A 27,625-nucleotide genomic window follows, 5' to 3' on the forward strand; every position below is an offset into this window, starting at 1 on the left:
TGCAGTAGCTCAATCTAAGGAACCACAAGAAACAAAACATACTGACCAGAAGTATCATCTTATAAGGGAATAGTGTAGAAAGGTTCTATGACAGTACCCTAAATAGCATTAGATGCTAAATGGAAGATCTTATTACAATGGCCATTAGTGGGAAACCTTTATAACCTGCACTTAGAGCCCTAGAGCATGTGCAATATGCCAGATATGCTTTGAGAGCTAGTGGGAGATTGTTGGGAAAATATGCTCTTTAAAAGCATATATGTTTATTTAATTGTAATAAACATTTTTTTCTGATTAATAAAATTAATGAGGTATTTTATTCAAATATCTTAATTGCATTAATATTTTTATTAAAGTCCATTTAATCATATTATATGTATTTATGTGATCACCATATGGATTCACAGAAAACATAAATACAAGTTATCTTATGATTAAATAAATTTTGTTCGCAGTTGATAAATAAAGTTGGGCACTTTATTTAGGTATAGACTATAATAAATTCATTGAATGATTTGTCTTAATCATGTATGAATTTATTGATATAGTATGACTACATTGAACAGGATCACATATGAGATTTAATTAACTTTGTAATAACTGTCAGACTTATTAAATCTCATATGTATTGATTTTACTGTAATCTTAATCTTGAGTTAATTATGATTTCATGATTATAATTGTTATTCCATGCGAGTTACCAATGGGCATGACACATACTTATAGTCTAGATTACCCAGTATCTTGGTGGGAGCATTTATGAGTATTGGAGTTATAGATTAACAATATAGAATTTGTACAACACATCTCTTGATGGGTTTTCGGCACTTGATCATAGAATTCCCTGGCCAGAGTGTGTCAACATATTTAGTATGTTGAAAATGATCATTAGAGAAAACCAGTAAGTATCAAGGAATAAGATGTTATTAAATTGATTGGACAGTTGAGATATCAATTTAATTAACGATGTGGTACAAAGGATTGTGCAGTAAAGAAATCAATGTGGCTTGGGACGAATTATTATTCGAGCATACAATTATGAAAGTCAGTTCCAATCTTTTAGTGGAGTAGATTTGGAATTAAATAATTGGGCTAGTTTAATTACAGACCTAATTATTGTAGCCACTATTGTATGTTCCCAAATGATCCCCGGGTTAGCTCATTTAATTGATTGCACCACTACTGGACTAATAAGTAAGATAACTAAGTATTTGGGTCACAAGCCTAAATATATCATTTAGTGGGAGGCTCCATTTAATTAACTTTTGTGTAAGGGGCCTTATGTTATTTTACAAGGTGGGTCCCCTATTGAAAAAGCAAATAACGTGGGTTTTATTTTTTGATTATTTGGAGCCTAGGGTTTTCACTAAAGGATGATATAAAATGCTTATTTTTCTCTAAAGAAAAAGAAAGCAGCTACTTTATACAGATCGGAGAATAAGATTTTTCTCTCTATTGTTGAGAGAAAAATTTTCTCGTGCTAGTTGCTTTGGTAGTGATAAAGGCGCTCACACGTCAAGTGCAGATCGAACCTGAGTCATAACCTAGAAGATCATTGGTGACAGTTAGTGATCTAACATGGGTGGTGGTGACGGATCGTGATCTAACAGGAGTAGTGGTGGCGGATCGTGATCTAGGAACCTAAATCACTTCAGCGGAAAAAGCCAACTCGGATTTTCAAGGTACGATTTCTAGAATACAAATAATCGCTCACCAATGATTCAATCTATGATGATTTGCATTTTGGAAGCTCAATATATGTTATATGATCTTATTTTTGCTTGCATTTTTTTCTTAAAATGAAGTTGGAGTTGCGTTTTTATACTTATAGCCTGAAAATTAACCGTTATAGCCAAATTCCAGCGCCCAAGTGGTTAGCCGCTTGATTTATCCGGCTACCCGCTTGTAACAGTGATATTACTTTTATTTTTGAATTTTGCTACAGTAATATTGTTCACTAAAATTACACTTTAGCCCAAAACTTTTTATAATTCTACTATAGACCAAAACGTCATAAAACTTTACAAATAGATCCAATTTCAGAATTTTCCAATAATAATTGTCTCTCCAACACTTTTTGAAATTATGCTATGGTCCCAAATATATTATTATTTCTCAAAGAGGTCCTTTTTCAAAATTTAACATAATACACATTTTTCAAAGTTCTCACAATTTTTCACTTTAGTCCACAATGTTCACAAATTATAGTATGGCCTAAAAAATTTCACATATTTGCAAAAAGGTCCAACTCCGGAATTCAAGATAATACTTATTAAAAAAACAAAGATTGCAAAACTTTCTATTTAAGTCCAAAATACTCAAAACCACAAAATATTTTATCTTATAAAAATAAAACCTTTTAGTTTATGAAAAGTAATTAATTAAATTAATCTCTTGGGCTTCTCAAATGCTAAATCATGCATCAATTAAATCATACCGACTTTACAAGAATTTATCACAATAATTTGTCCGTTGAGCTTTAAACTTTATTCTTGATTTCGCCGTTGTCCGTTGAGTATCTTGAGCTTGATTTCACTTGATTTACTTGCATAAATATTATCCTTCAAAAGCTAGTGAAAATGTGAAATACAATATTTCTTCAATTTACTTAAGACACATGTTTGTTATCATCAAAATTACAATATGTGTAGCCTTTTAGACTAATAAATCATTTTTCTTAGAGTCTTCATACCCCTCAGGTTGACTCATGAATATCTCTTCTTATAGCCTCCCATGCAAGAATGCAGTCTTAACATCGAGTTGATCAAGCTCCATGTCTTCAACTGCTGTTAAGGTTAAGATCACCCTTATTGAAGCATGTCTAACCACTGGAGATAATACCTCCTTAAAGTCAACTCATTTCCTCTAAGTATACCCTTTGCTACAAGTCTTGCTTTAAACCTCCTTGGTTCTGCCTGAGTTAAACATTCCTTAACCTTGTAGATCCATTTGCATCCAACCACTCTTCTATTCACTGGCTTCTTAACCAATTCCCAAGTTTTATTTTTGTACAAGGAAGCAATTTCATCATCCATTGATGCCAACCATTCCTTTTTATTTGAGCTCTGTAATGCCTCTTTAAAGGTCTTTGGTTATTTATCAGCTATATCATGTGCTGTAGCTAGAGCAAAGGCAATTAGGTCTGCATAACCAAACTTTTTTGTTGGTTTGATTTGCCTTTTCTTCCTATCTCAGGTAAATTGATAATCTGATTCCGGAGGATTTAATTCTGTCTCCACTTGTTGCTGAGGTGCTTGTGCTTTTCCTGAATCATCTTCAACATCTTCAAAACATGTTGCTTCTTCTGTGTTCCTCTGATCAGACTGCCCCATCTCAAATTCCAACATCTCAGGAGGCTTTGGGTTTAAGTTAGTAACTTCAGCTGGTTGAGTTTTTCTTACCAACTCATCTTCATTGAAGATTACATCCTTACTGATTATACACTTTGGGGGTTTTAAATCAGTGCACCAGATCTTGTAACCCTTCACCCCTTCTGGATAACCCACAAAGACTTCTTTCAATGCCCTTAGTGCAAACTTTCCCTGTCTTACATGAGCATAGACTGAACAACCAAATGCTCTGAGGCCTTCATAGCTTGTTGGTTTACCATGCCACATTTCAAAAGGTGTCTTGAAGTCCAGTGCTGAGGAAGGACTGAGATTTACCAAATAATTTACTGCCATCGGTACCTCTGCCCACAGGGACTTGGGAAGCCTGAACTGAATAAACATGCATCTTACTTTCTCCAGAAGTGTGCTATTCATCCTCTCAACTAATCCATTTTGTTGGGGTGTAAAATTTACTGTCATATGCCTCATTATGCCCTCATTTGCACAATAACTCCCAAACTGTTGATTGTAGAATTCCAACCCATTGTCTGTCCTCAGCTTCTTAACTTTCTTACTAGTTTGATTCTCAACCAGACTCTTCCATTCTTTAAATTTTTCAAACACCCGATCCTTATGTTTCAGGGCATAAGTCCAGACCTTTCTTGAAATATCATTAATGAAAGACACAAAGTATTTGTTCCCCCCTAGAGATAACTCTTGGGCTGGTCCCCAGAGGTCTGAGTGTATATAGTCTAGGACATTTTCTGACTTTTAGTTTGATCTCTTAAAGTTTGCTCTTGAAGATTTGCCAAACACACAGTCTTCACAAAAACCTAGACTTCCAATTTTATCCTTGCCTAATACACCCTGCTTTTCTAACTCATTTAACCATTTCTTACTGATATGACCCAGCCTAAGGTGTCGTAACCTGGTGTTATCAGTTTTGATACTTTCAGAGAAACCTGATTCACCAGCTATAACCTCACCATCTATGACATACACTCTATTATTTCTATTCCCCTTTAAGACAATTTTAGCGCCATTCATTATGCTTAGGTCACCAGATTCAAGCCTAATGATATACCCCATTTGATCAAACATTCCCAAGGAGATAAGGTTCCTTTTAAGGTCAGGCACATATCTTACATGTTTAATCATCAATAGAGTTTTATCCTGTAACCTAAGCTTAACAGTACCAATTCCAATGACTCTACACATGGCATTATTCCCCATCATTACTCTACCCCCATCAAATTCATGGTATTCAGTAAAGTAATCTTTAAAAGGGCTCATATGAAAAGTGTATCCAGAGTCCAAGATCTATTTACGTTTTTGGCTACAATCAGTTGCTACACACACACCTGCTGACTCATATCCTTCCTCTTCCACTATGGCTGCATCTCTACTATGATTTTTCGAGTCTTTTGGTTTAAACTTCTTTTCTAGGCAATCTTTTTTAAGATGCCCTTCTTTGTGACACTGAAAACATTTCCAACTTTTTTGTTTGTTCTTCTGCTTCCTTTGTTTCTTTTTCTTTTCATCATTTTTATCAATTTTGCCCATTGCTATCAAACATTCACCAACACCATTTTCGACAGCATCTTGTTTTCCTTGTAGCTCTCTAGTGTTAAGGGCACCCTTAACTTCATCAAGAGTCAAAGTTTCCCTTCCATACATTAAGACATCCACAAAATGCTCATATGATTTTGGTAAGGAGCTTATTAAAAGAAGTGCTTTACCTTCATCATTTAGACCCTCATCAATAGATTCTAAAGTATCACAAACCTTATTAAATTCATTTATATGATGATCCAGTGATGACCCTTCCACCATTTTCAGAGTGAACATCCTCTTTTTTATGTAGAGACGATTTGCCAGTGACTTGGTCATGTAGATACTTTCTAATTTAGCCCATAATCCAACAACTGTCTTCTCTTTAGCCACCTCTCCGATAACAGCATCTCCAAGACTGATGATTATAATACTTCTGGCCTTCTTGTCTATTTCTGATGCTTCCTCTTGAGTCTTGAAAGATGAGACTTATTTTCCCTCCTTCTTGGAAATAGGTTTGATTCCATCTCCCAAACCTTAAGTGATAAGCAAGGCTTCCATCTTGATTTTCCACATGTTAAAGTCATTCTTGCCATTGAACTTTTCTAGATCTATCTTCGGTGTGGCCATTCTTGATCTTGATCAAAATATACCAGGCTCTGATACCAATTGTAGTGATTAAATATGTTGTTTTAGTATACAAGACAAAATCACTTCCCATGACCTTTGATAAAGAACTATCCAAGATGCACGAATTGAATAATGAATCCAGAAAAGAATCAATGTAACACAAGAGCTAAGAGAGCAGAAAAGAAAAGAAACAAACACAGACAACACAATAATCAATTACGTGGTTTAGTTGCACCAATTGGCACAACCTACATTTACGGGAGAATCTTTTTGCAGAGTTCTTATTACTCAACAATAGAGGATCCCAAGTTTATAGAGATTGTCTACAAGATATTAGAGAACTCTTCTCACACATCCCCGATCTCTCTCTCTCTTAACACGGTTACACACGCTAGGCTCTCAACTATTACCCCAGTATGTTCTTAAAGCTAACAGAGCAGCCACCCAGCTAAAACCAGATCGAATAGCCTGATTACATGTAGCATAACAAACTTAACGAACTGAATCAAGTTGCTTCACACGATCGTCACGTGCATCACTTAAAAACCTTCTCTAAACGACACAATTGAACTGTCGTTTCAAGCTCCAAACATAAGTGACCACACACGTGCTTTTCCCGTGAGTTTCAAGTGCTCTTATATTTGCCAAAACACCACCGTTTAGCGCTGATGAGTTTGAGTTTGATTCACCAGCAAACCTTACAGTGTTCTAAGTACAAGTCTAGATTAGCTGTCAGGGAAATAAAGACTGATTCAGTTCATCTATGTTACTGGTGCAAATGTTTCCTGGTAGTCGATTCCATAAGTCTGTGTGAATCCTTTTGTAGGAGATAGGAAGGATCCAATAGAGGTACGAAATTTCGATTGAAGACATTTTCTCTTCTCTCCAGCACTTTCGGACTGATCATCTTGTTGCAACAAAGCAAGCTTAAGAATAGAAGAAATCTAATGGGAATTTAGGTCTCTGTCCGCATCCTAAGTAACCTTTTGCCATAACTTGTTGACGGGGTTGGGGGGGGGGGGGGGAGAATCCTCACCTCACAAGGTTGCTAAAGTGGTGAATTCGTGGAAAATCTCATTTTCAGGGGGTTAGGGAATCGGCAAGATAGTTCTCTTTCTAGGAAGAGAGTTCTGATAAGCTCACCAGCAGGTTCAAGCGCGACCGGGCCTGAGTCCCTGTCCAAGTCTGAGTGAGTAGTTTCATTAGAGCAAGCTCCTTAGTGTCTTGCCTTCTATCTTTCCACCGTGCCATCATCTTTGTGTTTGATCGTAAAGACCTGTTTACATCCATCTGGTTTCTTTCCAAGTGGATGGTTCATAAGTTGCCATGTGTCATTCTTTTGTAATGCTCTCATTTCTTCATAAACAGCTTCTCTCCACTTGGGAATCATAAGTGCTTCCTCTATGTTTCTTGGAATCATAAGTGCTTCCTACAATTATCTTAAGTTGTTGATAAGCTTCTGCAACTAATGCCACTCATTCTGGATGGGCTTCATGCAGCAAACGATAAGAAAACTATCACCAACTGTTCGTTAAAATAGGCTCCAGCATTTGAGTTGAAGAACTCAAGGTAATGCCTCAAATTGAGGAGTTCTATTTATGAGTCACTCATTTTAGCTTCAGTAATTTTTTTTCACTGCCTACTTAACTTATATGTTCATGGATTTCAGTTTGTTGAAGTTTCTTGGAAAGCTAATTCAGAAGTACCCATGCATAGTCTATACTAGAGTGAATATTTTAAGGTAATATTGGCACGTCATATCTTTTGTTTCTGTTTGTTGTTTGGTACATTCTTTTTTTCACTTTTGTTATTGTTTTTTCAGAGCAATGAATGATATGATAGAAAATTTTCCGGACAAAGTTATTTGTTTGTTGTTTTCCTTCTTTGACAAACTGAAAATGGAAACTCAGTGCAGTGACTTCTTAGATGGAACATCGGAAGGACAAGTCTCGAGGTTTCGAGGCTTCTTGCAGGAATCTATCTGCTCTTGGATCAGGGTGATAATGATGTTGCTCATGGGATCATCTATTGAAACGAGTCCAAGTTCGCTCTGCTTTGGGGAATCATCAGATGCTATCCTCATATAATAGATGTGCAAGCAAACTCATGGCTGCTGATGGAACTGATAGGTGCACTTCATCTGCTTTCAATGGATGAAGCTAGTAAGACATCTTCTCCTATTAATACAAAATTTCTGTCTGTTTCTTATTGGCGTCTTGCTATCTTGGATGTGATCTTACTGTTAGTTTGAGCTATTGTCTTTTTGCTCCCAATCTTTTATTGATTGTTTTATTCTGTTTCTTCATTTTTTATTTTTTGGCCTCATTTTCGGTCTATTCATAACAGATCAAATCGCCTTATAGCCTTGTATTTTACTGCTGTATCCGAGGCTTGCAGAGAATATAGCGAGAAGTCATTAGGAGCTTTCTTCCTGATGAAGCCAACTAGACTATTTATGAGTCACAGACCAAACATTTATTTCTCGTAAAAAGTTCTAAAAAGTATATTTTTTGTTATTGCATTCATCCAATGTTCCTCATCCACAAGCTGCTGCTGTTCGGATGATTTGTAAGCAATTAGTGCAAGAAGAATGTGACTGTATGCGTAAGACATTAGACAGCCAGGTTTTTTTACAGATCCATAATGACATCAGAAAGAATGTGAAGGCAGCGAGGGATAAGATGAAACGAGAGGAAAAGCTCGTGGCAGTTGCCAACAAGAAGAGGACGATAATGAAACTATGAAAAATGGGAAGATGGTTACGTTCAGATACTAAATCTAATCAGATACATGAATTTCTCACCCTTTTAAGTGTTAATTCTCAATGCAAATATTGGTTTACTTTTCATTGTGTTGAAATAATCAATTTTGTTGGGGGAATTATCCTATTGATTATAGTTCTTTGAGTTGGAAGTGCAGGGCATGGACATTTGCGATTTGATTTGATTTTGTTGTCTTTGATCTGATAAGCATTTAGGTAAATAAATAATACATAAATAGTAAGTGTCTCCTAATTCATTGGCTTGTATAAAAAATAAGTTGAAATTAAATCCGCCACAAACTATGTAAGAAAAATAGTGCAAGCTCCACTCATATATGATTTGGCTTAGATATCGTATAAAAAGTTCATGAACTAATCTATCTTCAAAAGTTTACTCAACAGTTAATAATTGTTTGAACTTAATCTACAAAATATATCAATCGATGTGATATTATAATATTTCAGAAAATTTAAGCAACTGGAATCCTTGGTTCAAAATGCCATTAAAACATACAAAATGACTTTCAACTATCAAGACACAAGGCAACAGACGAAGCATCATGAGGCATGTACATGAGAAGACTTGTGCTAAACTGCTAATGGCACTTGACTTCAGCCAAGTCAATAGCCTTGTTCATGTTTTTCTAGACTAGATATAATAAACAGTGAAGGCAAAGCAATATAAACAGATCTAACTAGAGGACTTAAACCAAGTATAATACTCGTCAAGGCCTAGCCAACCCGTCCAAAACCAGCTGATATTTAGTGTCTCAGCTTAACTCACCAAGATCCTCTACTCCAAAAGCAAGTGATTCTATTCCTGTTGTGGATACCATCTAACAAGACCAGCACTCTTGTTGAAAGTGAAGAACACTTGACGGGAGGAGATGGAAGTGAAGAACACTAGATGGGAGGACCTCTGTTTCCCATTGTCAATCCCATGATTTTTAGTGGAGTAAAATGTTTTTGCAACATCGTACCACTCCAACTCCTAACCATTCTTTGCATTGGTACCGGAAACCAGAGCCCTAATGCTGAGTCGTGGCTTTGTAGTAACAAGCTTCTGTGGAAGTACGGAAACACCAACTACTAGTGACTCACTGGGCAGTCCAGAAATGGGTAGCAACTCAACAAGAACAGAAAGCTGTAAAATTGGTCACTATAATAGTCAGAAAAAGATGCAAGGACAGGCAAAATGTATCAAAAGCTTTGAATAAGGGGCTAGTAAAGGCCTTTCTAGTTTTTACCTCCGGAGATTTCAGGTCCACAGCTGAATCTGATACAACTTCTTTTACTGCAGCGGCCACTATGGTGAAGCATTTGTTTCGATCCAATAAAGCTGAAACATCAGAATCCTTCGTATCTTTTGGAATCTTATTCTGTTTCTCTTCGAATCCTCTTCTGTTATATCCCACTGCAAACTACAATGCCAGGTATGGTTAATTAAGCAATCACATCCACCAAATAACTTCGAATATTTTACAAATTAAACACAGGGATGCATCCACCCACAGACACAAGTAAATATCTGACATCCTTAAAGCCCATATAATTCAGAATTTGAAAACAGAAGTAGAAAGTAGGATAGCCCCAAATTTCAGCTAAATTTGTGTAGTTATTACATATCACATTTGCATGTCATGTACTCAAAAGGTTGCTTCATAAGTTACAATATAAATCAATGAATTCTTTATTCAACTATCACAAATGGAGAGAGCAAAGTAATATTTTTCTCAGAATATCCCAACAAAAGCAGTGAGTTTCTAAATCTTCAAAAGCTTAATGTTTCAGTGTATTTTTAAACAATTTCTGCTAAGCTATACAATAATTACATTATAAACAGATACCTTAACTGGCCGTGAAAGTTTGTTTTGTTCATCATTCACAAACTGTAGAACAAGCTTTGACACAGTTGCTTGAAGTTCTTTCTCCTTCAAAACACAAGTAGCTTGGATAGGAAAAATTCGATGACACCATCTGCACAAAAGAAGTGCCATTTCACTGCATGTTATAACATCTTAATCTCCAGTACACAAACCATAACTAACAGATTCCTCAGCAAGGATGTAACTTGAAAATTATTGCATAAATATAGTTGCTAGAACTAAAAGAATTTAAACCAAAAGCAGAAAGAATTGGCCAAATTCACATCAAGAAGACCACAACTTCTAAAATATGTATGACAATAAAACTTACAAAAAAGGGGAATCGGTTGAATGCATCATATTAAACTCTGGATGACTGAACATCAAGCGGTAACTTGAATTCGAGAAAAATAAACAAATAATTCAAAATAATAATTACGAAAAAGTGAGAGAGAGAAAACTTTACAGGGTAGGTGAAGAATAAAGCTAAAATCAATGCTAAAAGCTTCAATGAATTCATAACCACAACTAATTACAATAGGACAAGAATAAACAGCTCGATGATGCTTCATTTGTCTGAGGGAAAAAGAAATGAATTCATCCCCAAACAAGGATGCTTCCTGTAAATTTTGTACCAAGACTATAGAGTAATGGATCATGGATGGATCTCAAAAACATGCTACATCAAATATAAAGAAGATGAAGGTCCTCCTCAGGTTTCATAGAAAATATGATTAACATTGTTGCAACATGCTGCAAATACAACACAGGGTTTCAATAACACACAACAGTTACATTGAGAAACAAGTTCCAGTTAAAAAATATGAATCAACAGAACCATACAGGATATCAACCTGAAGGCATTTGGGTATATATAAAATTATATCTAAAAGGCATACAGACATTGTATATATATATAACTTGACATTACACGCGCACGCGTGGGCACACACACACACATATATGTATGTATGTATGTATTAAAGTTAGGGCATACAGACATATGTGTATATGCACATAAGCAGAATAGTATTAAGAAACAAAACTATTAACCATATTGAAAACAATGCCTCGTAACGGCTTTGAACAGTAAAGATGTTAAAATCTTACAGGTAAAAACAACTCACACAGGTGACTTCAGACTCCCAGAGCCCAGAGATTGAAAGATGTTTGATACAATGTTAATAGTGTTGGGAGAATGTTCTCTTGGGAAGGTAAGCAGGAGCAAACCATTCCTTGTCAGCTTTACTAGAGACATGTCAAAATCTGTTTCTGTATTTGTATCTGTCTTCACACTGGAGTGACACTCATTTTTCTGAAGTCCCCCTACCATCAGAACAAACACATTACAGGAGTGAAATTTCAGAATCCGTTTTCTAAACAAGATTAAAATTTCTAGCGTTCTTGAAGAGAAATTACCAGCTGAATCTTCTTCAATACTGTTGATTTCTGCACCATCGGCACATTCTCCACCTGTATCATCTGTGCATACTTTCCTTCTCTTGGAGTCTCCAGCTGTATTAGAGCTTTCCAAACACTGAGAGTTCTCAATGTTGTTGTGTCCAACATACTGCATTAATTTCACAGGACCATGGGCCAATCATGTCTAAATAGCTATATTTTAGATGAAAAGTTCACAAGAACAATGCTTTGATGCAATTCTACTCATCCTTGTTAGCTTACCTACTTTCATCGAAGAAGTCGAACATACAAATTATTTTTTAGAACAGAATTGCCAGCAGTTAAATGAATGCAACAAAGACCAACATTTTCTTTGATTGGAACCTACAAAAATGAACATTTTCTTCGCAGCAACTGAAGTATTTGATAACTATAGCAACCACCTAATCATTATTCCATCAAATGACTTGATTTAGTTGCAGAACAAATGAAAATAAATTTTTTTAAAAAAAGTTAAACCTTGTGAAGAATTGAGATGGCTTCTTTAGTAGCACTTTTCTCCCTCTTGATGGTGCAGGTGAGGAGGAAGCCTGAATGAGAGCGTTGAAGAAGAGAAGAAGGTGAGTTGTAATCGAAACGAGGTATGCTTATCACTCGAGAGTGCTGTTCCCATGGCTTCAATTCTTCTTCCTCTTTTTCTTCAGTCATTGTCTTTACTTCACTCTTCGAAAGACTGTCACTCACAAATTCTACCCTCCAAAAACCCTAATATTTTGTGGGACTGTGATTTACGGTTAATTACACATGAGCGAGGGAGATAACTGTAATTTCCTACAAATGAATGTTTTTCATTATTAATAAACTATAAAATAGAACCGCACTTTATGCGGTTTCTTACTTTACACTTGATGAAACTGATAAAAAATATGAATGGATTTTTTTTAAAGATGAGGCAACCTTATAAAAAATTAAAAAAAACTATTAGCTAACAATACAAATAAAAAAGCAACATAAGATAAAAAATAAAATGAAAGAATATATTATAGAGTGATTTTATTCATTCCAATTGCATGTATACAAAACAACAGATGAGCTCTCCTTTTATAGTTATATAATCACTCCATAAAATTAATAAAAAATTATGGATTATAATTCCTTGTGAGATAGTGGGAGTTATAGGGAAGCTAAAGGTTGATAATGAGAGATAGTGAGGAGACTAAGAGATATATGTTATGGACATCCACATTTATTTTAATAAATTTATAACACTCTCCCTTGGATGTTCATTACAAAGAATATGTCTCATTAAAATCTTTACATAATTGTTATTGTGTAATAATAATCAAATTAATTATGAGAAGATGAAAAGCCAAATCTAAAAAAAAATTTCTCTATTTATTAGATAATAGAGAATATACAAAGATGAGAAACGGTGATGTCACATCACCTCCTCAAGTCTCAGTTTTATATATATATATATATATATATATATATATATATATATATATATAGATATTAACGCTTTCTTAATTGAGCTTATCTAAAATAAGTAAATATAGTTTTTATTAGCAGAGTGTTATCAAAAAATTTTAGTTGATTAGTTATCAAAAAAAAATTTATTCAAAATTATATATTTTAATAATTAATTTTTTATAGTTATTTTATAAGAATGTAAAATAAATAATAAATATTTTAGACAATCGAACTTAAAAAAAAACACTCTAACCTTTATTTTAAAAAGTTCAAAATTTGAGTTTTTGTTGATAGAGGTAAATAAACTTATTTAAACCCCAGAAGTTTTAATGAAAAAAAAATCAATGACAAAAATTTTAAAAAAAAATTATGAAATTAAATAAACTCTTATGACTATTAGATAGGAAATACTAAATAGATGCTAAATAGTGATAAATTATTAGGGTCTTTTATGAATGGATTGTTAGACTTTGATGGCAAAGAAATTGAAATTGATTTCAATAGGTAATTACGAACAAGATTGAGATTTTATCTCATGATATCCTCCCAATTAATTTAGCTGACATTATATTTAACACTGACTTTTCTTTTAATATTTTTAACGGCCTACTATGCAATTATCAATATATAATATTTTTTGTTTTCTAATTGTACTAGGCATATTCATTTTAATGCCAATTGTAAATGGAAACATTGATTTTTTAATATATAAAAATTTTAAGATAAATGTTATTAAATAAGTTAATGAAATTTAAAATGTTAATTGAGTGGGACATTCAGATATTTTGTACAATCGAAATGGGATGAGGACCGTTCAGAATTGATCTTAATTTTAATCCCAAATATATAAATAAGACAGAATCACACCTTCCCAATGCCAATTAGTATGAGCATAGATTAGTCGACGAATGATGATGGGTGACTTGTGGCACACATAAAATAGTGAAAAATATAGGCAGATCGACCTCACGACCAATAAGGGCTTAAGTCCTAATTGGAGAAAATAATTTAAAAAATACAGAAAAAATTACTTGAATCACTAATTAACACCTATTAAATTTATAAAAACAGCCCCATAAACCCATAAAATCTCAACTTTAATTTTAAGAATTATGAAAACTCACATTTTAATTTAAAAAATAAAAATCTACAATAATCTATATAAGTAACTTTTTAATTATTTAATTTAGTCATATTAAATCTATTAAAATAATCTCTACAAATTTATTAACCCATAAACTTTTAGTTTTTATATTTTGTCATTATATAATTTAACTCCAGGGAATTTTTTTTTTTTTTTTGGTTGTAATCGGCAGCTAATAAAGAATCATGTATCCATGGGCCATGGCTAGAGTGAAAAATAATGCAGTGTTGATATCAAAAGTTATTTGAAGAAACATTATCAGGAACAACATCCTCGGTCCTTGCATTGAATTTCACTCACTTAAGCCTATATATATATATCCTCCTCAACCATTACAAGATGCTCCTCCTCCAGCATCTATCAAAGACGAAGAAATATTTATCAGAAATTTACAGAGTGGGAAGAAGACTCTGTGCACAACAAGAACCCTGCATGGGACGATGAGGGAAGCAGCACAAGCTAAGCGTAAGTCATAGTGGACCCTACTAGCAGAAGCGAAGGTGAATAGTTACTGAAAAATAAGTGATTAGTGTTTGAAGCCACATATAGTGTCTAATAAGTCATTTGTGTGAATAGTATGATGTAACATAAAGAATGTGGTTAATTGTAAAGTAGATTACTTAGTGATAAGGATGAATTATGTGATGAAACAAAAAGTAGTGGTAAGTTATAAAGTAAGATTTCTTAATAATAAGATGTATTGATGTGTGTTATAAAAGAAGATTCTCTTGGTACTTATACAAAAGATTCTCTAGTAATCAATAGACATTTGGCCTAGTAGGAGAGCCTTACACTCAAAATGTTGAGAGTAAATGTTTAAGTCTCTATAAAAACATTATAGGAGTTAGTTTCAGTCATTTTTTAATTATTAAATAATTGAGTGATGATAGTCTCTCTCCTTTACGAAATGTGAGTGGAGTACACATCCCTCAAATATTAGAGAATATTTAAAGAATTTGGGCAGACCTCAAATAATTGAGTAGAGATGGTCTCTCTCTCTCTCACAAAATGTGAGTGGAATGAACACCTGTCGAATATTAGAAAATGTTTAAAGAATTAGAAGAATACATGCTAAGAGGAGACCCTAGTTGTATAATCTATTTGTAAAAATTAGTTGTAATATCTGATATAATATCACTAACAGTCATATATAACAGTATTAAAAAAAATGACTCTCTAATAGCGTGTTGATCATCGAATCTTATATATTTTTCTCTTCTTGTAATAATCTTCCTCTTGTAATAAAATCCTCCATTATATTTTCTTATTTCTTTTGGACACACACACACACACATATATATTTAATCAGGGATCCCTAGTTTTATTAAAACTTAAAAAATAAAAAATATATAAATTTTAATACACTACATATATTGCATTAAAATCTGTGTTTCCTTAACTTTTAGTTTATTCCTAACTTTATTATAGCAAAAAATTATTGAATACAACACACACACATATATATATTCCAATTAAGAATCACTATTGATTAGTATTAAAAATTGTTTAATTATCAAGCGATAATATGTTATTTTATGCTTATGTTATAATTTATATTTGTGTTTATGTAATATATTATGAATTATTAATTATGTTTTAAATATATTTAATTTTGTGTATTTTTATGTGTTTATTAGGAAAATTATTAATTTCACGTACTTCGAGGCTCCAAACAAATAAACGGAGGTCAAATTTGGATTCCGGAGGTCCGAAAACCTTAAGATCAGTCAAGATCGGCTTAAAATTGGGCTTGTGTAAAAAAAGTTGACTTTTCCTGTTGATCGAGCATTGATTGGATGATGAAATGAGCTTACAATAGATATGAGTGCATGGGATAACTGGCAATCTTGACTAAATCTCAACCGTTCATGATTCAATGGCCATGATTGTGCCACGTGGCAATGGTTGGTGAAGCAAGTTGGAGGATCCGAATCTTTGTATTCGGGTCGACCCGATCCACCCATTAACCCACCAAATCTCAACCGTTCTTTGGGTAAATCGGACGAGTCAAATGATGCCATGTGTGATGTTGACTTTTGAACTTTGACCAGCCATTGGATCTTGATCTAAGGGTTGTGAGGAGCACATGCATGAAGCCTATAATGGACCGCAAAGCACTGGATTATGAATTTATTTTTCTATAAATAGAGCCTCATTTTTATGTTTTAATCATCTCTCTACAACTCTCTTCTTCTCAAATTCTCTCCATCTCCTTGTAATCTTGATTTCCAGGTGTGTGTTTTTAATATTTTGTATAATTATTTTCATTAATAAAATTAGTTTTATTTCCAATTTTAGTTGTTTTTATTTCTTTTAATTATAAGTAATTCAATTTTACTACTTCTTTTTATTTTAATTATGCTTAACTAAATAATATTAGTTAGGGGAAGGTGAAACTCTTAAGAAATAAATATGATTTAATCAAATTCTATGTTTAATTTTATAAATTAAATTATTTTCTATTTAATTTTATACATGTTTTATATTTTGAAAATTTGATTTATTGTAGACAAACAAATGAATTTGGCACAATAAATTCTTAAGATCTTAATATAAGGCATGGTGAAATGGTATTTTGACTTATTGTAGACAAATTAAATTTTGGCACAATAAATACTTAATCCATCATAAAATTAAAGGGAAAATAATAATAATTTGTATAATTAATCTTTTGGGTAATAAATCTAAAACAAATTGGCAAAAAGAATTTATTAAGTTTTATTTATTTCTAAGAGTGGATCCATAACCCTAACTAGTTCAATTCCATAGTTTCATTTAAATTAAGTTGTTTATATTCAAGTTTTAATTTCAATTTTTAGATAAAATAAAATAAACTAATTAAATCTTTTCTCTGTGGATCGACCTCGGACTCACCGAGTTATAATACAACAAGACACTCTTATACTTGGGAGTTAAAATTTACTTTTAAGTTGTGTCAAGTTTTTGGCGCCGTTGCCGGGGAAAAATTTTTTTATTTGGTTTGTTTTTCCGTTTTTTATTTTTCTCTTATATGTAAAATTTCGTTTACCGCCTTTTTCTTTTCTTAAATTCTCTTTTATCCCCATATCTTTCATAATTCTAGTTTCACCCCAACAATTTCCGTTTCCAGCCCAATCTTCTGGTAATTACGTTCAGACCCCGATATCTTTCAACTGTTTCACTTTCATCCCAAATTGCTAATTCTAAACTTCTAAAAATTACAATTTGATCATAAAATTAAAAATAATTTGCAATAGAATCCCTAGACGAAATTCCTCAACATAATCAAGACTTGGACATATTTGGACATACTTTGGACATATTTGGACATATTTGGACTTATTTTGGACCAAACTAACTTTAACTACTAACTCTAATTACTAACTCTTAACTTTTATTTAATTTCAGTTATTTAATTTTCTGCATTTATTTAATTTCGTATTTATTTATTTTTTTTTTGCTTTATTGGTGGGTTTAACCACCAAACCAACTACTAACCCTTAACTTTTATTTTCAGTTATTTAATTTTCAGTATTTATTTAATTTTGCATTTTTTATTTTTTTAATTGGTGGGTTCAACCACCATTTTTGTTATTTAATTTTCTTTTGTATACTTATATTATTTGCTTATTTATTTATTTTTATTTTATTTTGTTATCAATTTGTGTAAATATTATCTTTATAACATAACCCTTGCATGAGACATTGGTCTCGATCTTCAAGTGGCAGGTTAATTCGTAGATCTCAATCTCCACCACCAATCATGAATGAGAATGAAGGTGAAAACGTTTTGGGCGAACTTAATCCTCAAATTGATCAGGGAGACAACCAATCTCAACATGGGCATGATCAGAATCAACCAAGGACTCTGAGAGACTACATGAATCCAACCAGAACCGGAGCACCGTCGTGTATAGTATTTCCTCCAGAAGCATCTCGATTCAATTTTAAACCAGGTATTATCCAACTTTTACCAACATTTCATGGTTTAGAATATGAGAATCCGTACTTGCATCTAAGAGATTTTGAGGAAGTTTGTAATACATACACGGACCAAAATTGTAGCATGAACATAATTAAATTAAAGCTTTTTCCTTTTTCATTAAAAGATAAAGCTAAAACTTGGCTACAAAACCTTAGATCTGGATCAGTAAGAACTTGGAATAACATGTAAGAACAGTTTTTGAAAAAATTCTTTCCACCTCATAGAACAAATTCTTTTAAAAGGCAAATCACTTCTTTCACTGAAAAAAATGGAGAAACATTATACCAATGTTGGGATAGGTTTAAAGAGTTGCTTAACATATGCCCACATCATGGTTTTGAAACTTGGCGATTGGTCACTTATTTCTACGAAGGCTTAATACCCCAAAGTAGACAGGTTGTTGAAATGATGTGTAATGGTGAATTTAGGGATAAAAATCCTGAAGATGCACTAGATTACCTTGACCAATTAGCTGAAAATGCACAACATTGGGATACTGTTGGAACTTTTGAATTGACAAATAAGCAACAATCATCTCCATCTAGTGGAGGAATCCATAACCTTAGGGAAGATCATGATTTACAAGCAAAATTTGCATCCCTAGTTAGGAAAGTTGAAGCTTTGGAGCATAAAAAGAGTGATCAAGTAAAATCTGTTCAAGAAATTGCATGTAACATATGTAATTCGAATGATCATTTCACTCAAGAGTGTCCCACTTTGCCTGCACTTAAAGAATGTCTAAATGATCAAGCTAATGTCATTAACACTTTCAATAAACCAAACCCATATTCACAGACTTATAATCCTGGTTGGAAAAATCATCCGAATTTCAGTTGGAGGAATAATAATAATACACAATCTTCACAAGCACCACCTCCACAAAATTTTCAAAATCCTCAGCCTTATGCACCATATGTTCCACCACCTTGGAAAAATCTGGAGGACACAATGCATTCATTCATCAGAAAGCAAGATGTTATTAACAATCAAAATGCACAAACTTTTTCTGATTTGAAAGATACTCTTGCTAAAATTGCTTCTGCACTCACCATTCAAGAAAAAGGAAAATTTCCAGCCCAACCACAACCAAATCCTAAAATTCAACAAAATCCACCCACAGACCAAGTCAAGTCAGTTATAACTCTTCGTAGTGGTAAGGTTGTTGATAGACCTATGCCTGAACCTTATGAAAATTATGAAAATTCAAAGGGTAAGGAAGGATTAAATGAACTTACACCTAGTGAAGAAATAACTAGTGTTCCACCTGAACCACCATTTCCGCATGCATTGAATAAACCAAAGAAATCAAACCACTCTTCTGAAATTTATGAAATCTTTAAGCAAGTGAAAGTTAACATTCCTCTATTAGATGCAATCAAGCAGGTTCCTTCATATGCCAAATTTTTAAAGGACTTGTGCACTGTTAAGAGGAAATTGAAGGTAAGAAAGAGTGCTTTCATGGCCGAACAGGTAAGTACAATTCTGTCTACTAATAATAAGTTGAAATATAAAGATCCTGGTTGTCCTACCATTTCTTGTATTATTGGTAACCACAGAATTGAGCATGCTTTACTAGATCTTGGTGCTAGTGTTAATTTGCTTCCATATTCAGTTTATCTTCAACTTAATCTTGGTGAGTTAAAATCAACTTCAACTACACTTTTGCTTGCCGATAGATCAGTTAAAGTACCAAAAGGAATAGTGGAAGATGTTTTAGTACAAGTTGATAAATTTATTTATCCTGTGGATTTTATTGTCTTGGAAACTGAACCTGTTGTGAATAATTACAAACCAATTCCTGTAATTTTAGGTCGACCATTTTTAGCAACTGCTAATGCTTTGATTAATTGTAGGAATGATTTAATGAATTTATCCTTTGAGAATATGACTTTGGAATTGAATGTTTTCAACATGTGCAGGCAACTAGGGGTGGGCAAAATCGGGTTCGGGTCGGGTTCGGGTCAACCCGATCGGGTTTTGGGTTGTTCGGGTTAGACAAGGAACAATCCGAACATAACCCGAATTAATGACCCGACCCGAACTATGTTCGGGTCGGTTCGGGTCGGGTCATTAATTCGGGTTATGTTCGGGTTGGATCGGGTTGGATTTAAAATGGGTAGAATTGAGTTCGGGTCAATTTGGGTCAGTTCGGGTCAATTCGGGTCAGTTCGGGTCAATTCGGGTCAGTTCGGGTCGGTTGAAATCAGGTCAATTCGGGTCAGTACGTTTTTTTTTTTTTTTAAGAACCCGATCGGGTATTCGGATCGGGTCGGGTTTGACCCGAACCGATCACAACCTGATCGGGTTTGTAAATTTCAAACCGATCGGGTTTCGATCCCGACCCGATCCGACCCGAACCCGAAATTTATCGGGTCGGGTCGGGTAAAATGCCCACCCCTACAGGCAACCTAATGAAGAAAATGAGAATGAAGATGATACTGATGAACAAAAGGAATTGTTTGAATCTTGTATCGAGGAAAATATTCAAAAAGGGGATTTTTCTGAACTTTCTAATGTTTGTTTAGTTAATTCAATTGAGTCAAATAAGCAACTTGAACTTGATATTTCTAATATAAATTTGTTACTTGATTCTATGCAGACTTCGCAAAATTATGATGACGAGCCAAAATTTGAGGAGCTTGGAAGTATTGAAAAGACAGAACAACAAGAAGCACCTAAAATGGAATTGAAACCTTTGCCTGAAGGATTGAAATATGCTTTTCTTGGAGAAGAACAAACTTATCCTGTTGTGATTTCTTCTACTTTAACAAGCGACCAAGAAGGTAAGTTACTAACTGTTCTTAAAAAGCATAAAAATGCAATAGGATGGACTTTAAATGACATTAAAGGCATTAATCCCTTAATCTGCACACATAGAATTAATTTGGAAGAAAATGCTAAAATATGTCAACAACCTCAAAGAAGATTAAACCCACACATGAAAGAGGTAGTCAAAACAGAAGTCCTTAAATTACTTGATGTGGGAATTATCTACCCTATTTCTGATAGTAAGTGGGTAAGTCCTACACAAGTAGTGCCTAAAAAATCTGGAATCATTGTTGTTAAAAATGAAAAAGGTGAATTAATTCTAACACGAATTACATCTAGTTGGCGCATGTGCATTGATTATAGAAAATTAAATGAAGCCACTAGAAAAGATCATTTTCCATTACCATTCCTTGACCAAATCTTAGAAAGAGTAGCAGGACATCCCTACTACTGTTTTTTAGATGGATATTCAGGTTATTATCAAATTCCTATAGCACTTGAGGACCAAGAAAAGACCACATTCACATGTCCTTTTGGAACATTTGCATTTAAAAGAATGTCATTCGGGCTTTGTAATGCTCCTGCAACATTTCAAAGATGTATGTTAAGCATTTTTTGTGATATGGTTGAACATTGTTTAGAGGTCTTTATGGATGATTTGACTGTGTTTGGGAATTCTTTTGATGATTGCCTTGATAATTTGGAGAAAGTTTTAAAAAGATGTGTTGAAAAAGAACTCGTGTTGAATTGGGAAAAATGTCACTACATGGTTACTTCTGGAATTGTTTTGGGTCATGTTGTTTCTATTAAAGGAATTGAAGTTGACAAAGCAAAAATCGAAGTCATATCTAAATTGCCACAACCAAAAACAGTTAGAGATGTGCGATCCTTTTTAGGAGATGCAGGATTTTATAGGAGGTTTATAAAAAACTTTAGTGCCATATCTAAACCACTTTGTAACCTCTTATTAAAAGATGCACCGTTTGAATGGAATGATGATTGCCAAAAATCTTTTGAAAAAATAATTTATCTTTTAACATCTGCACCTATTATGCAATCTCCTGATTGGTCTTTGCCATTTGAATTAATGTGTGATGCAAGTGATTTTGCTGTTGGTGCTGTTTTAGGACAAAGAAGGGATGATAAGCCTTTTGTGATTTATTATGCAAGCAAGACTTTGGATAGTGCTCAAATGAATTATTCTACAACTGAAAAAGAATTACTTGCTGTGGTATTTGCATTAAACAAATTCCGTTCATATTTGCTTGGCTCTAAATCTGTTGTGTTTACTGACCATGCTGCTGTGAGATATTTGATGAGTAAACAGGATGCCAAACCGAGACTAATTCGTTGGATTTTGTTACTACAAGAATTTGACCTTACCATCAAAGATAAAAAGGGTGCTGAAAATGTTGTTGCTGATCATCTATCAAGACTCACATCCGAATTCTGCAATGATATAACACCCATAAATGATTCTTTCCCTGATGAATTTTTATTTTCTGTTACTTCAATGCCATGGTATGCTAATATTGTTAATTTTCTTGTTACAGGTAAAATGCCTTTGCAATGGAATGCTCAAGAGAAGAAGAAATTTTTTGTTGAAGTAAAGAAATTTTATTGGGATGATCCTTATTTGTTCAAATATTGCCCAGATCAAATTTTTCGGCGATGTATTCCTGATAATGAGGTAAGTAGTGTCATTAATTTTTGTCATTCTGAAGCATGTGGTGGTCACTTTTCTTCAAGAAAAACTACTGCTAAAATTTTACAGTGTGGATTTTATTGGCCTACCATGTTTAAAGACACATATGAATTTTGCAAAAGTTGTGAAAAATGTCAAAAATTGGGATCAATTACAAAAAGAAACATGATGCCCTTAAATCCCATACTTGAAATTGAAAAATTTGACTGTTGGGGAATTGATTTCATGGGTCCATTTCCATCATCTTTTGGATTTGTGTATATATTAGTTGCAGTTGATTATGTCTCAAAATGGATTGAAGCAATTTCTTGTCGAAATAATGACAGTAAAACTGTGATTAAATTTTTAAGAGAAAACATTTTAAGTCGATTTGGAATCCCTCGAGCCATTATCAGTGATGGAGGTAAGCATTTTTGTAATAAGTCATTTGAGTCTTTAATGAAGAAATATGTAATTACACATAAAATTGCTACCCCTTATCATCCTCAAACAAATGGTCAAGTTGAATTAGCAAATAGGGAGATAAAACAAATTTTGGAAAAAACGGTTAACCCAAACCGAAAAGATTGGTCTCTTAGACTTAATGATGCACTTTGGGCTTACCGCACTGCATTTAAAACATCATTAGGAATGTCACCCTATCGGTTAATTTATGGTAAACCTTGTCATTTACCTGTTGAACTTGAACATAAATCACTTTGGGCTATTAAAGCTTTTAATTCAAATTTGGTTGATGCTGGTAATGTGCGAAAATTGCAATTGAATGAACTTGAGGAATTAAGGAATGATGCATATGAAAATTCAAGAATTATTAAGGCAAGAACAAAAGCATTTCATGATAAAAGAATTTTTCGAAAAACATTTGAGATTGGTCAAAAAGTGTTGCTTTATAATTCTCGTTTTCATTTATTTCCAGGAAAGTTAAAGTCAAAATGGAGTGGCCTATTTGTTGTAAAAAATGTATATTCATATGGGGCCATAGAAATTGAGAATCCAAATAATGGTGTCACATTTAAAGTTAATGGTCAAAGATTAAAACCATATCTGGAACATCACCCACGTGACGAGGACACCGAAATTAATTTGGATGACCCACCAGTTCTTGATTAAGTTTTTAATGATTTTTTTTTGTTTTACTATTATTTTACCGTTTCATTGTTTGACTTTTTTTTTCCTTAGATTAATGCACTGTACATAGTTTTTTTTTAACATTGTTTTTCTTGTGTAAGCGTGTTTGTTTGACAGTTGTACATTCTCTCATCAATTTTCATTTTACATCATGAGCACCTCAATGAGAAAATACCTGTTCGCACATCTTAAAAGATTTCGGCGTATAAAATTTCACTTAAGAGGCCTGATACAAAGCTGTAAATCACATCCACTTTGGGATCTGCAACCACCAGAATTCGTGTCCTATGTTGAGGATCTAGAGGGACAACTCAGAACAGTAGAGAGTGGCATATATAAATTTCAAATGGAGCTTGAGGTTAACTCAATGAGAGGACGAATGTAAGTTCATTTTCCTTTTATATTGTGTGCTTCTTTTTGCTCGCTTTCACGCTTGATTTGATTTTGCAGATTTGATTTTGGTGTGTTTTGATTTATTTTCCCGTATAAATGGCGGATAACGGTACTCCGGGACTTCTTAAGTCGGTATCTTCAGTTTCCCACAATAACTGAAACCCCAAAATCATACATGGAAGAAATACAACATAAACTCCATAAGCATTTTCCCTCTCTCCCTCAGAATGCCCTCAGGAAAATTTGCAAAGCTCGTTGTGAACGACTGCGTTTGTTAATGATCAATGGCATTCCTTCTTACATTCGTTGGTTAATTGAAGCAAAGGTCCGATTAGCAGGTGAGTTTTCTGGTCAATTTGTTTCTTACATGCCTGGTTTTGGTAAAAGTACGTTTGCTAAGAAAAGGAGAGCTAAACGACTTGGCTCAAAATGTCATAACTGTGTGAGACTTGGTTGCAAACGACCAGATTGTAAATCTTTAGGAATGGTTTCTGATACTCGTGAAGATAAAATTAAATTCGTTAAAGATGGAATGAGTAAAGAATCGTTGGATGATATCTTACGATCTCTTGAGACGCATCGAAGCGGAATTGTGCAACGTGAGATTTACAATTTGTGGATACTATTCCAAAAACAAAGTGCACAGTTAAGTCTTGGGAATCTGACTCAAAAAGACCCTGTTTGCCAGTTTATAAGAAAACTGGATGGGAAGCCGATCCTCGACCCATAGAGGGCGTTCAAGCCGTTACTGGACGTAAAACCAGAGGAAGATGTGAGCCACAATCACAACTACCAGTAAATATCCTTTCACTTCACTGTTATTTTACTTTACTGTTATTTTATCATTTGCATTATTGCATTAGCGATGTGATTTTGTATTTAATAAATATTTGGTTTTCTTTTACTGTTTGCTTTTTCTAATCATTACTTTCTTTTTACTGTTTGTTTTTGAATTATTGAGCCACGAGCTTTACTCGTCATTTGACAAATATTGCCAACCCATTTACAGCTGTTTCTCATTATTTATGTTACCAAGATCTTTAAATATGAGCTCATTTTTCAAACACTCACAACTTGTTTTTGAAAAATTAGTCCAATGGCATCATCTTCGAGTAAACAATTCAAAAACATTTGTGTGCTTTCTGGGTTTCACTATGGAAAGTACAAAGAGTTCGTTCAGGCAGCTGTAGATCTTGGTCGTGTCATAGCAGAGAGGAAACTGCATCTTGTATATGGAGGAGGTGAACGAGGGTTATCAAGACTTGTCTCAGAAGCTGTTTTTACCAGAGGAAGCCAAGTACTCGGCATTATCCCAAAACCCATGAAACCGCTAGTGTGCATGTCTGGCCCACCAATTGGAGAAGAATTAGTGGTATCAAGTATGCAAGAGAGAATATCTGAAATGATGAATCATGCTGATGCTTTTATTTTCTTGCCAGGAGATCTTGCAACTTTTGAGGCACTAATTACATTTGCATCTTGGGCCCACTTGAACATTCATTAAAAACCCATCGGTTTGTTAAATGTTAATAATTTTTATGACGGCTTGCTAACTTTTATTAACCATGCAATAAAGAATCATTTTGTTCCACATTCTGTAAAAAAACTCTTTATCTCTGCTTCTACTGATAATGAGTTACTTGATCTTTTGCAAGCTTATACACCAGAGCCAGATCCACAGACTGTTGCACTGAATTGGTCGACTAATGACGGTAACGGTAACAGTAGCAGTAATAAGAAGTGCGATTTAGATTTAACTCTCCGTTTGTAAATATTTTCTGTTGTAGTGTTCATGTGATGTCTTCTACACTCTTTCTCTTTCCTTTTAAAACATTGAGGACAATGTCTTTTTCAGGTTGGGGGGAGGGAATAGTTGATAACTGTGGAATGTCTTAGTCCTGGTTATGTGCTTACAAAAAAAAAAAAACAAAAAAAAATTTTTTTTTTCTGTAAAGACTAACTTAGGACAAATTTGAGTCGAAGATGGCAGGATATAGAGAATATAGTCTCTCTAGAAACGCATCTTCTTAATCTTAAGGGTGTTGTTAAAAAAAAAAATTGACTTTTTCTTCATCTTTGTTATTTGCTTTTAAGCTTCTACATCAAGTTCAGGTGAGATCTCTTCTTCTTCTTCTTTTATTATTCTCTTTTATTTTTATTTATTTTTATTTTTATTTTTTTGCATATCTGTAAAATTATAAAATGTTAAGATAATGTTTAGATTAGGTTGTGGGGTAGGGATAATTGACGTATGTTTTAAATATGTGTGTTGTTTTTCTCTTTTCTCTTTTCTTTTCTTTGTTAAAAAAAAACCAAAAAAAAAAATTTGTTTTTTGTCTAGGATGGCCGTGTAAAGAGTCACGACTTTTGAGACGCATCCTAATAGTCTTGTTGTATTATATTTTGATTTTGAGATTCATAGTAAGTTGTTTTTGTTCCCTTTTCTTTGAATTACTCAAATTTGTGAACTCTCCACTTGGTTATTAAGTTATTTAATTGTTTACTCATTTAACAGGTATTATTGAATCATTCTTCACACACACACTATGACACATACTAGTGGGTTGTAAGTTAAAGTTTTACAGCATTTAGTTCTTTTGATTTATTAGGAATAGTATCTAAGGTAGTAGAAAGTGTATATTTCCAAAAACAAAAAAACAAAAAAACCAAAAAAAAACCAAAAAAAAAAAATCAAAAAAAAGAAGAAGAAGAAAAAATGTTTTTAATTTTGTTATATCTAGAAACCCGAGTAATTAAGTCCGTAGGGGTGTTTCAACACCTAGTGCCCTAAGGTCAACTGGTCTGGGAGTCACTAGCATAAAGCTCGCTACATGGGTAATAGATATATTGTTTGTTTATTAGAAACCCGAGTAATTAAGTCCGTAGGGGTGCTTCAACACCTAGTGCCTTAAGGCCAACTGGTCTGGGAGTCATTGACCTAAAACTCGCTACACGGGTTAGAAATGTAATATAAAAAAAAAATGTGTGAATAATTTATTGCCTAAAGATATAATTTCTAATGAATTTTAGAATGAAAATGTTGTTTTTCTTTTAATGAAGCCCCATAAGTATTGTGTTAATTACTTGAGCACAAAAGAAGGTTTGATGATATTCTGGATAATGAGTGAACATCAATGTGGTAAAGGAATTTGAGAGAGTTTATTTATTTGGTAATTTAGAGAATAGATGAACTATTAACTTGCATGTGAATTTTATAAATCTTAATATAACGCTTTAATTGCTAGAGGGCTAGCAATAAGCTGGTTGGGGGGTGTGATTAGTATTAAAAATTGTTTAATTATCAAGCGATAATATGTTATTTTATGCTTATGTTATAATTTATATTTGTGTTTATGTAATATATTATGAATTATTAATTATGTTTTAAATATATTTAATTTTGTGTATTTTTATGTGTTTATTAGGAAAATTATTAATTTCACGTACTTCGAGGCTCCAAACAAATAAACAGAGGTCAAATTTGGATTCCGGAGGTCCGAAAACCTTAAGAT

General features: G+C 33.5%; 2 protein-coding genes, 1 long non-coding RNA gene and 1 other non-coding gene across 6 annotated transcripts; 2 read left to right on the forward strand and 2 right to left on the reverse strand.

Annotated features, from left to right (window-relative positions):
• The first annotated feature begins 6,194 nt into the window (after window positions 1–6,194).
• On the forward strand, window positions 6,195–8,451 carry LOC107175977 (uncharacterized). 2 transcript variants are annotated; one of them, XR_008050857.1, is made up of 5 exons: window positions 6,195–6,699; window positions 6,879–7,079; window positions 7,180–7,251; window positions 7,421–7,672; window positions 7,857–8,451. It is a non-coding gene; the product is annotated as an uncharacterized LOC107175977 (long non-coding RNA). The 2 variants fall into 2 exon arrangements; XR_008050856.1 differs by having other exon boundaries at window positions 6,195–7,079.
• A 245-nt stretch (window positions 8,452–8,696) lies between these two features.
• On the reverse strand, window positions 8,697–12,311 carry LOC102607912 (uncharacterized). Of its 2 annotated transcripts, none has more exons than XM_015527895.3 (6): window positions 12,057–12,311; window positions 11,556–11,673; window positions 11,264–11,462; window positions 10,119–10,248; window positions 9,519–9,692; window positions 8,697–9,415 (listed from the first exon to the last, which is right to left on the reverse strand). In XM_015527895.3, exons 1-6 carry the CDS (start codon window positions 12,243–12,245, stop codon window positions 9,263–9,265), a joined length of 963 nt encoding a protein of 320 aa, XP_015383381.2. In that variant the 5' UTR covers window positions 12,246–12,311; the 3' UTR covers window positions 8,697–9,262. The 2 variants fall into 2 exon arrangements, with proteins under 2 accessions (XP_015383381.2, XP_006470871.2); XM_006470808.4 differs by having other exon boundaries at window positions 11,556–11,706; window positions 12,057–12,310.
• Window positions 12,312–17,896: 5,585 nt separating this feature from the next.
• Window positions 17,897–27,581, forward strand: LOC127899376 (uncharacterized). Its single transcript, XM_052432736.1, has 5 exons — window positions 17,897–18,138; window positions 18,388–20,108; window positions 20,239–20,300; window positions 20,520–23,609; window positions 24,340–27,581. The coding sequence occupies exons 1-5, from the start codon at window positions 17,897–17,899 to the stop codon at window positions 24,841–24,843; spliced, it is 5,619 nt and encodes a 1,872-aa protein (XP_052288696.1). The 3' UTR covers window positions 24,844–27,581.
• LOC127899549 (small nucleolar RNA R71) lies at window positions 18,348–18,456 on the reverse strand. Its single transcript, XR_008051427.1, has one exon. It is a non-coding gene; the product is annotated as a small nucleolar RNA R71 (small nucleolar RNA).
• Window positions 27,582–27,625: the final 44 nt, after the last annotated feature.

The sequence above is a fragment of the Citrus sinensis genome, chromosome 8 (genome assembly GCF_022201045.2).
Source record: "Citrus sinensis cultivar Valencia sweet orange chromosome 8, DVS_A1.0, whole genome shotgun sequence".
Taxonomy (NCBI): Eukaryota; Viridiplantae; Streptophyta; class Magnoliopsida; order Sapindales; family Rutaceae; genus Citrus; species Citrus sinensis.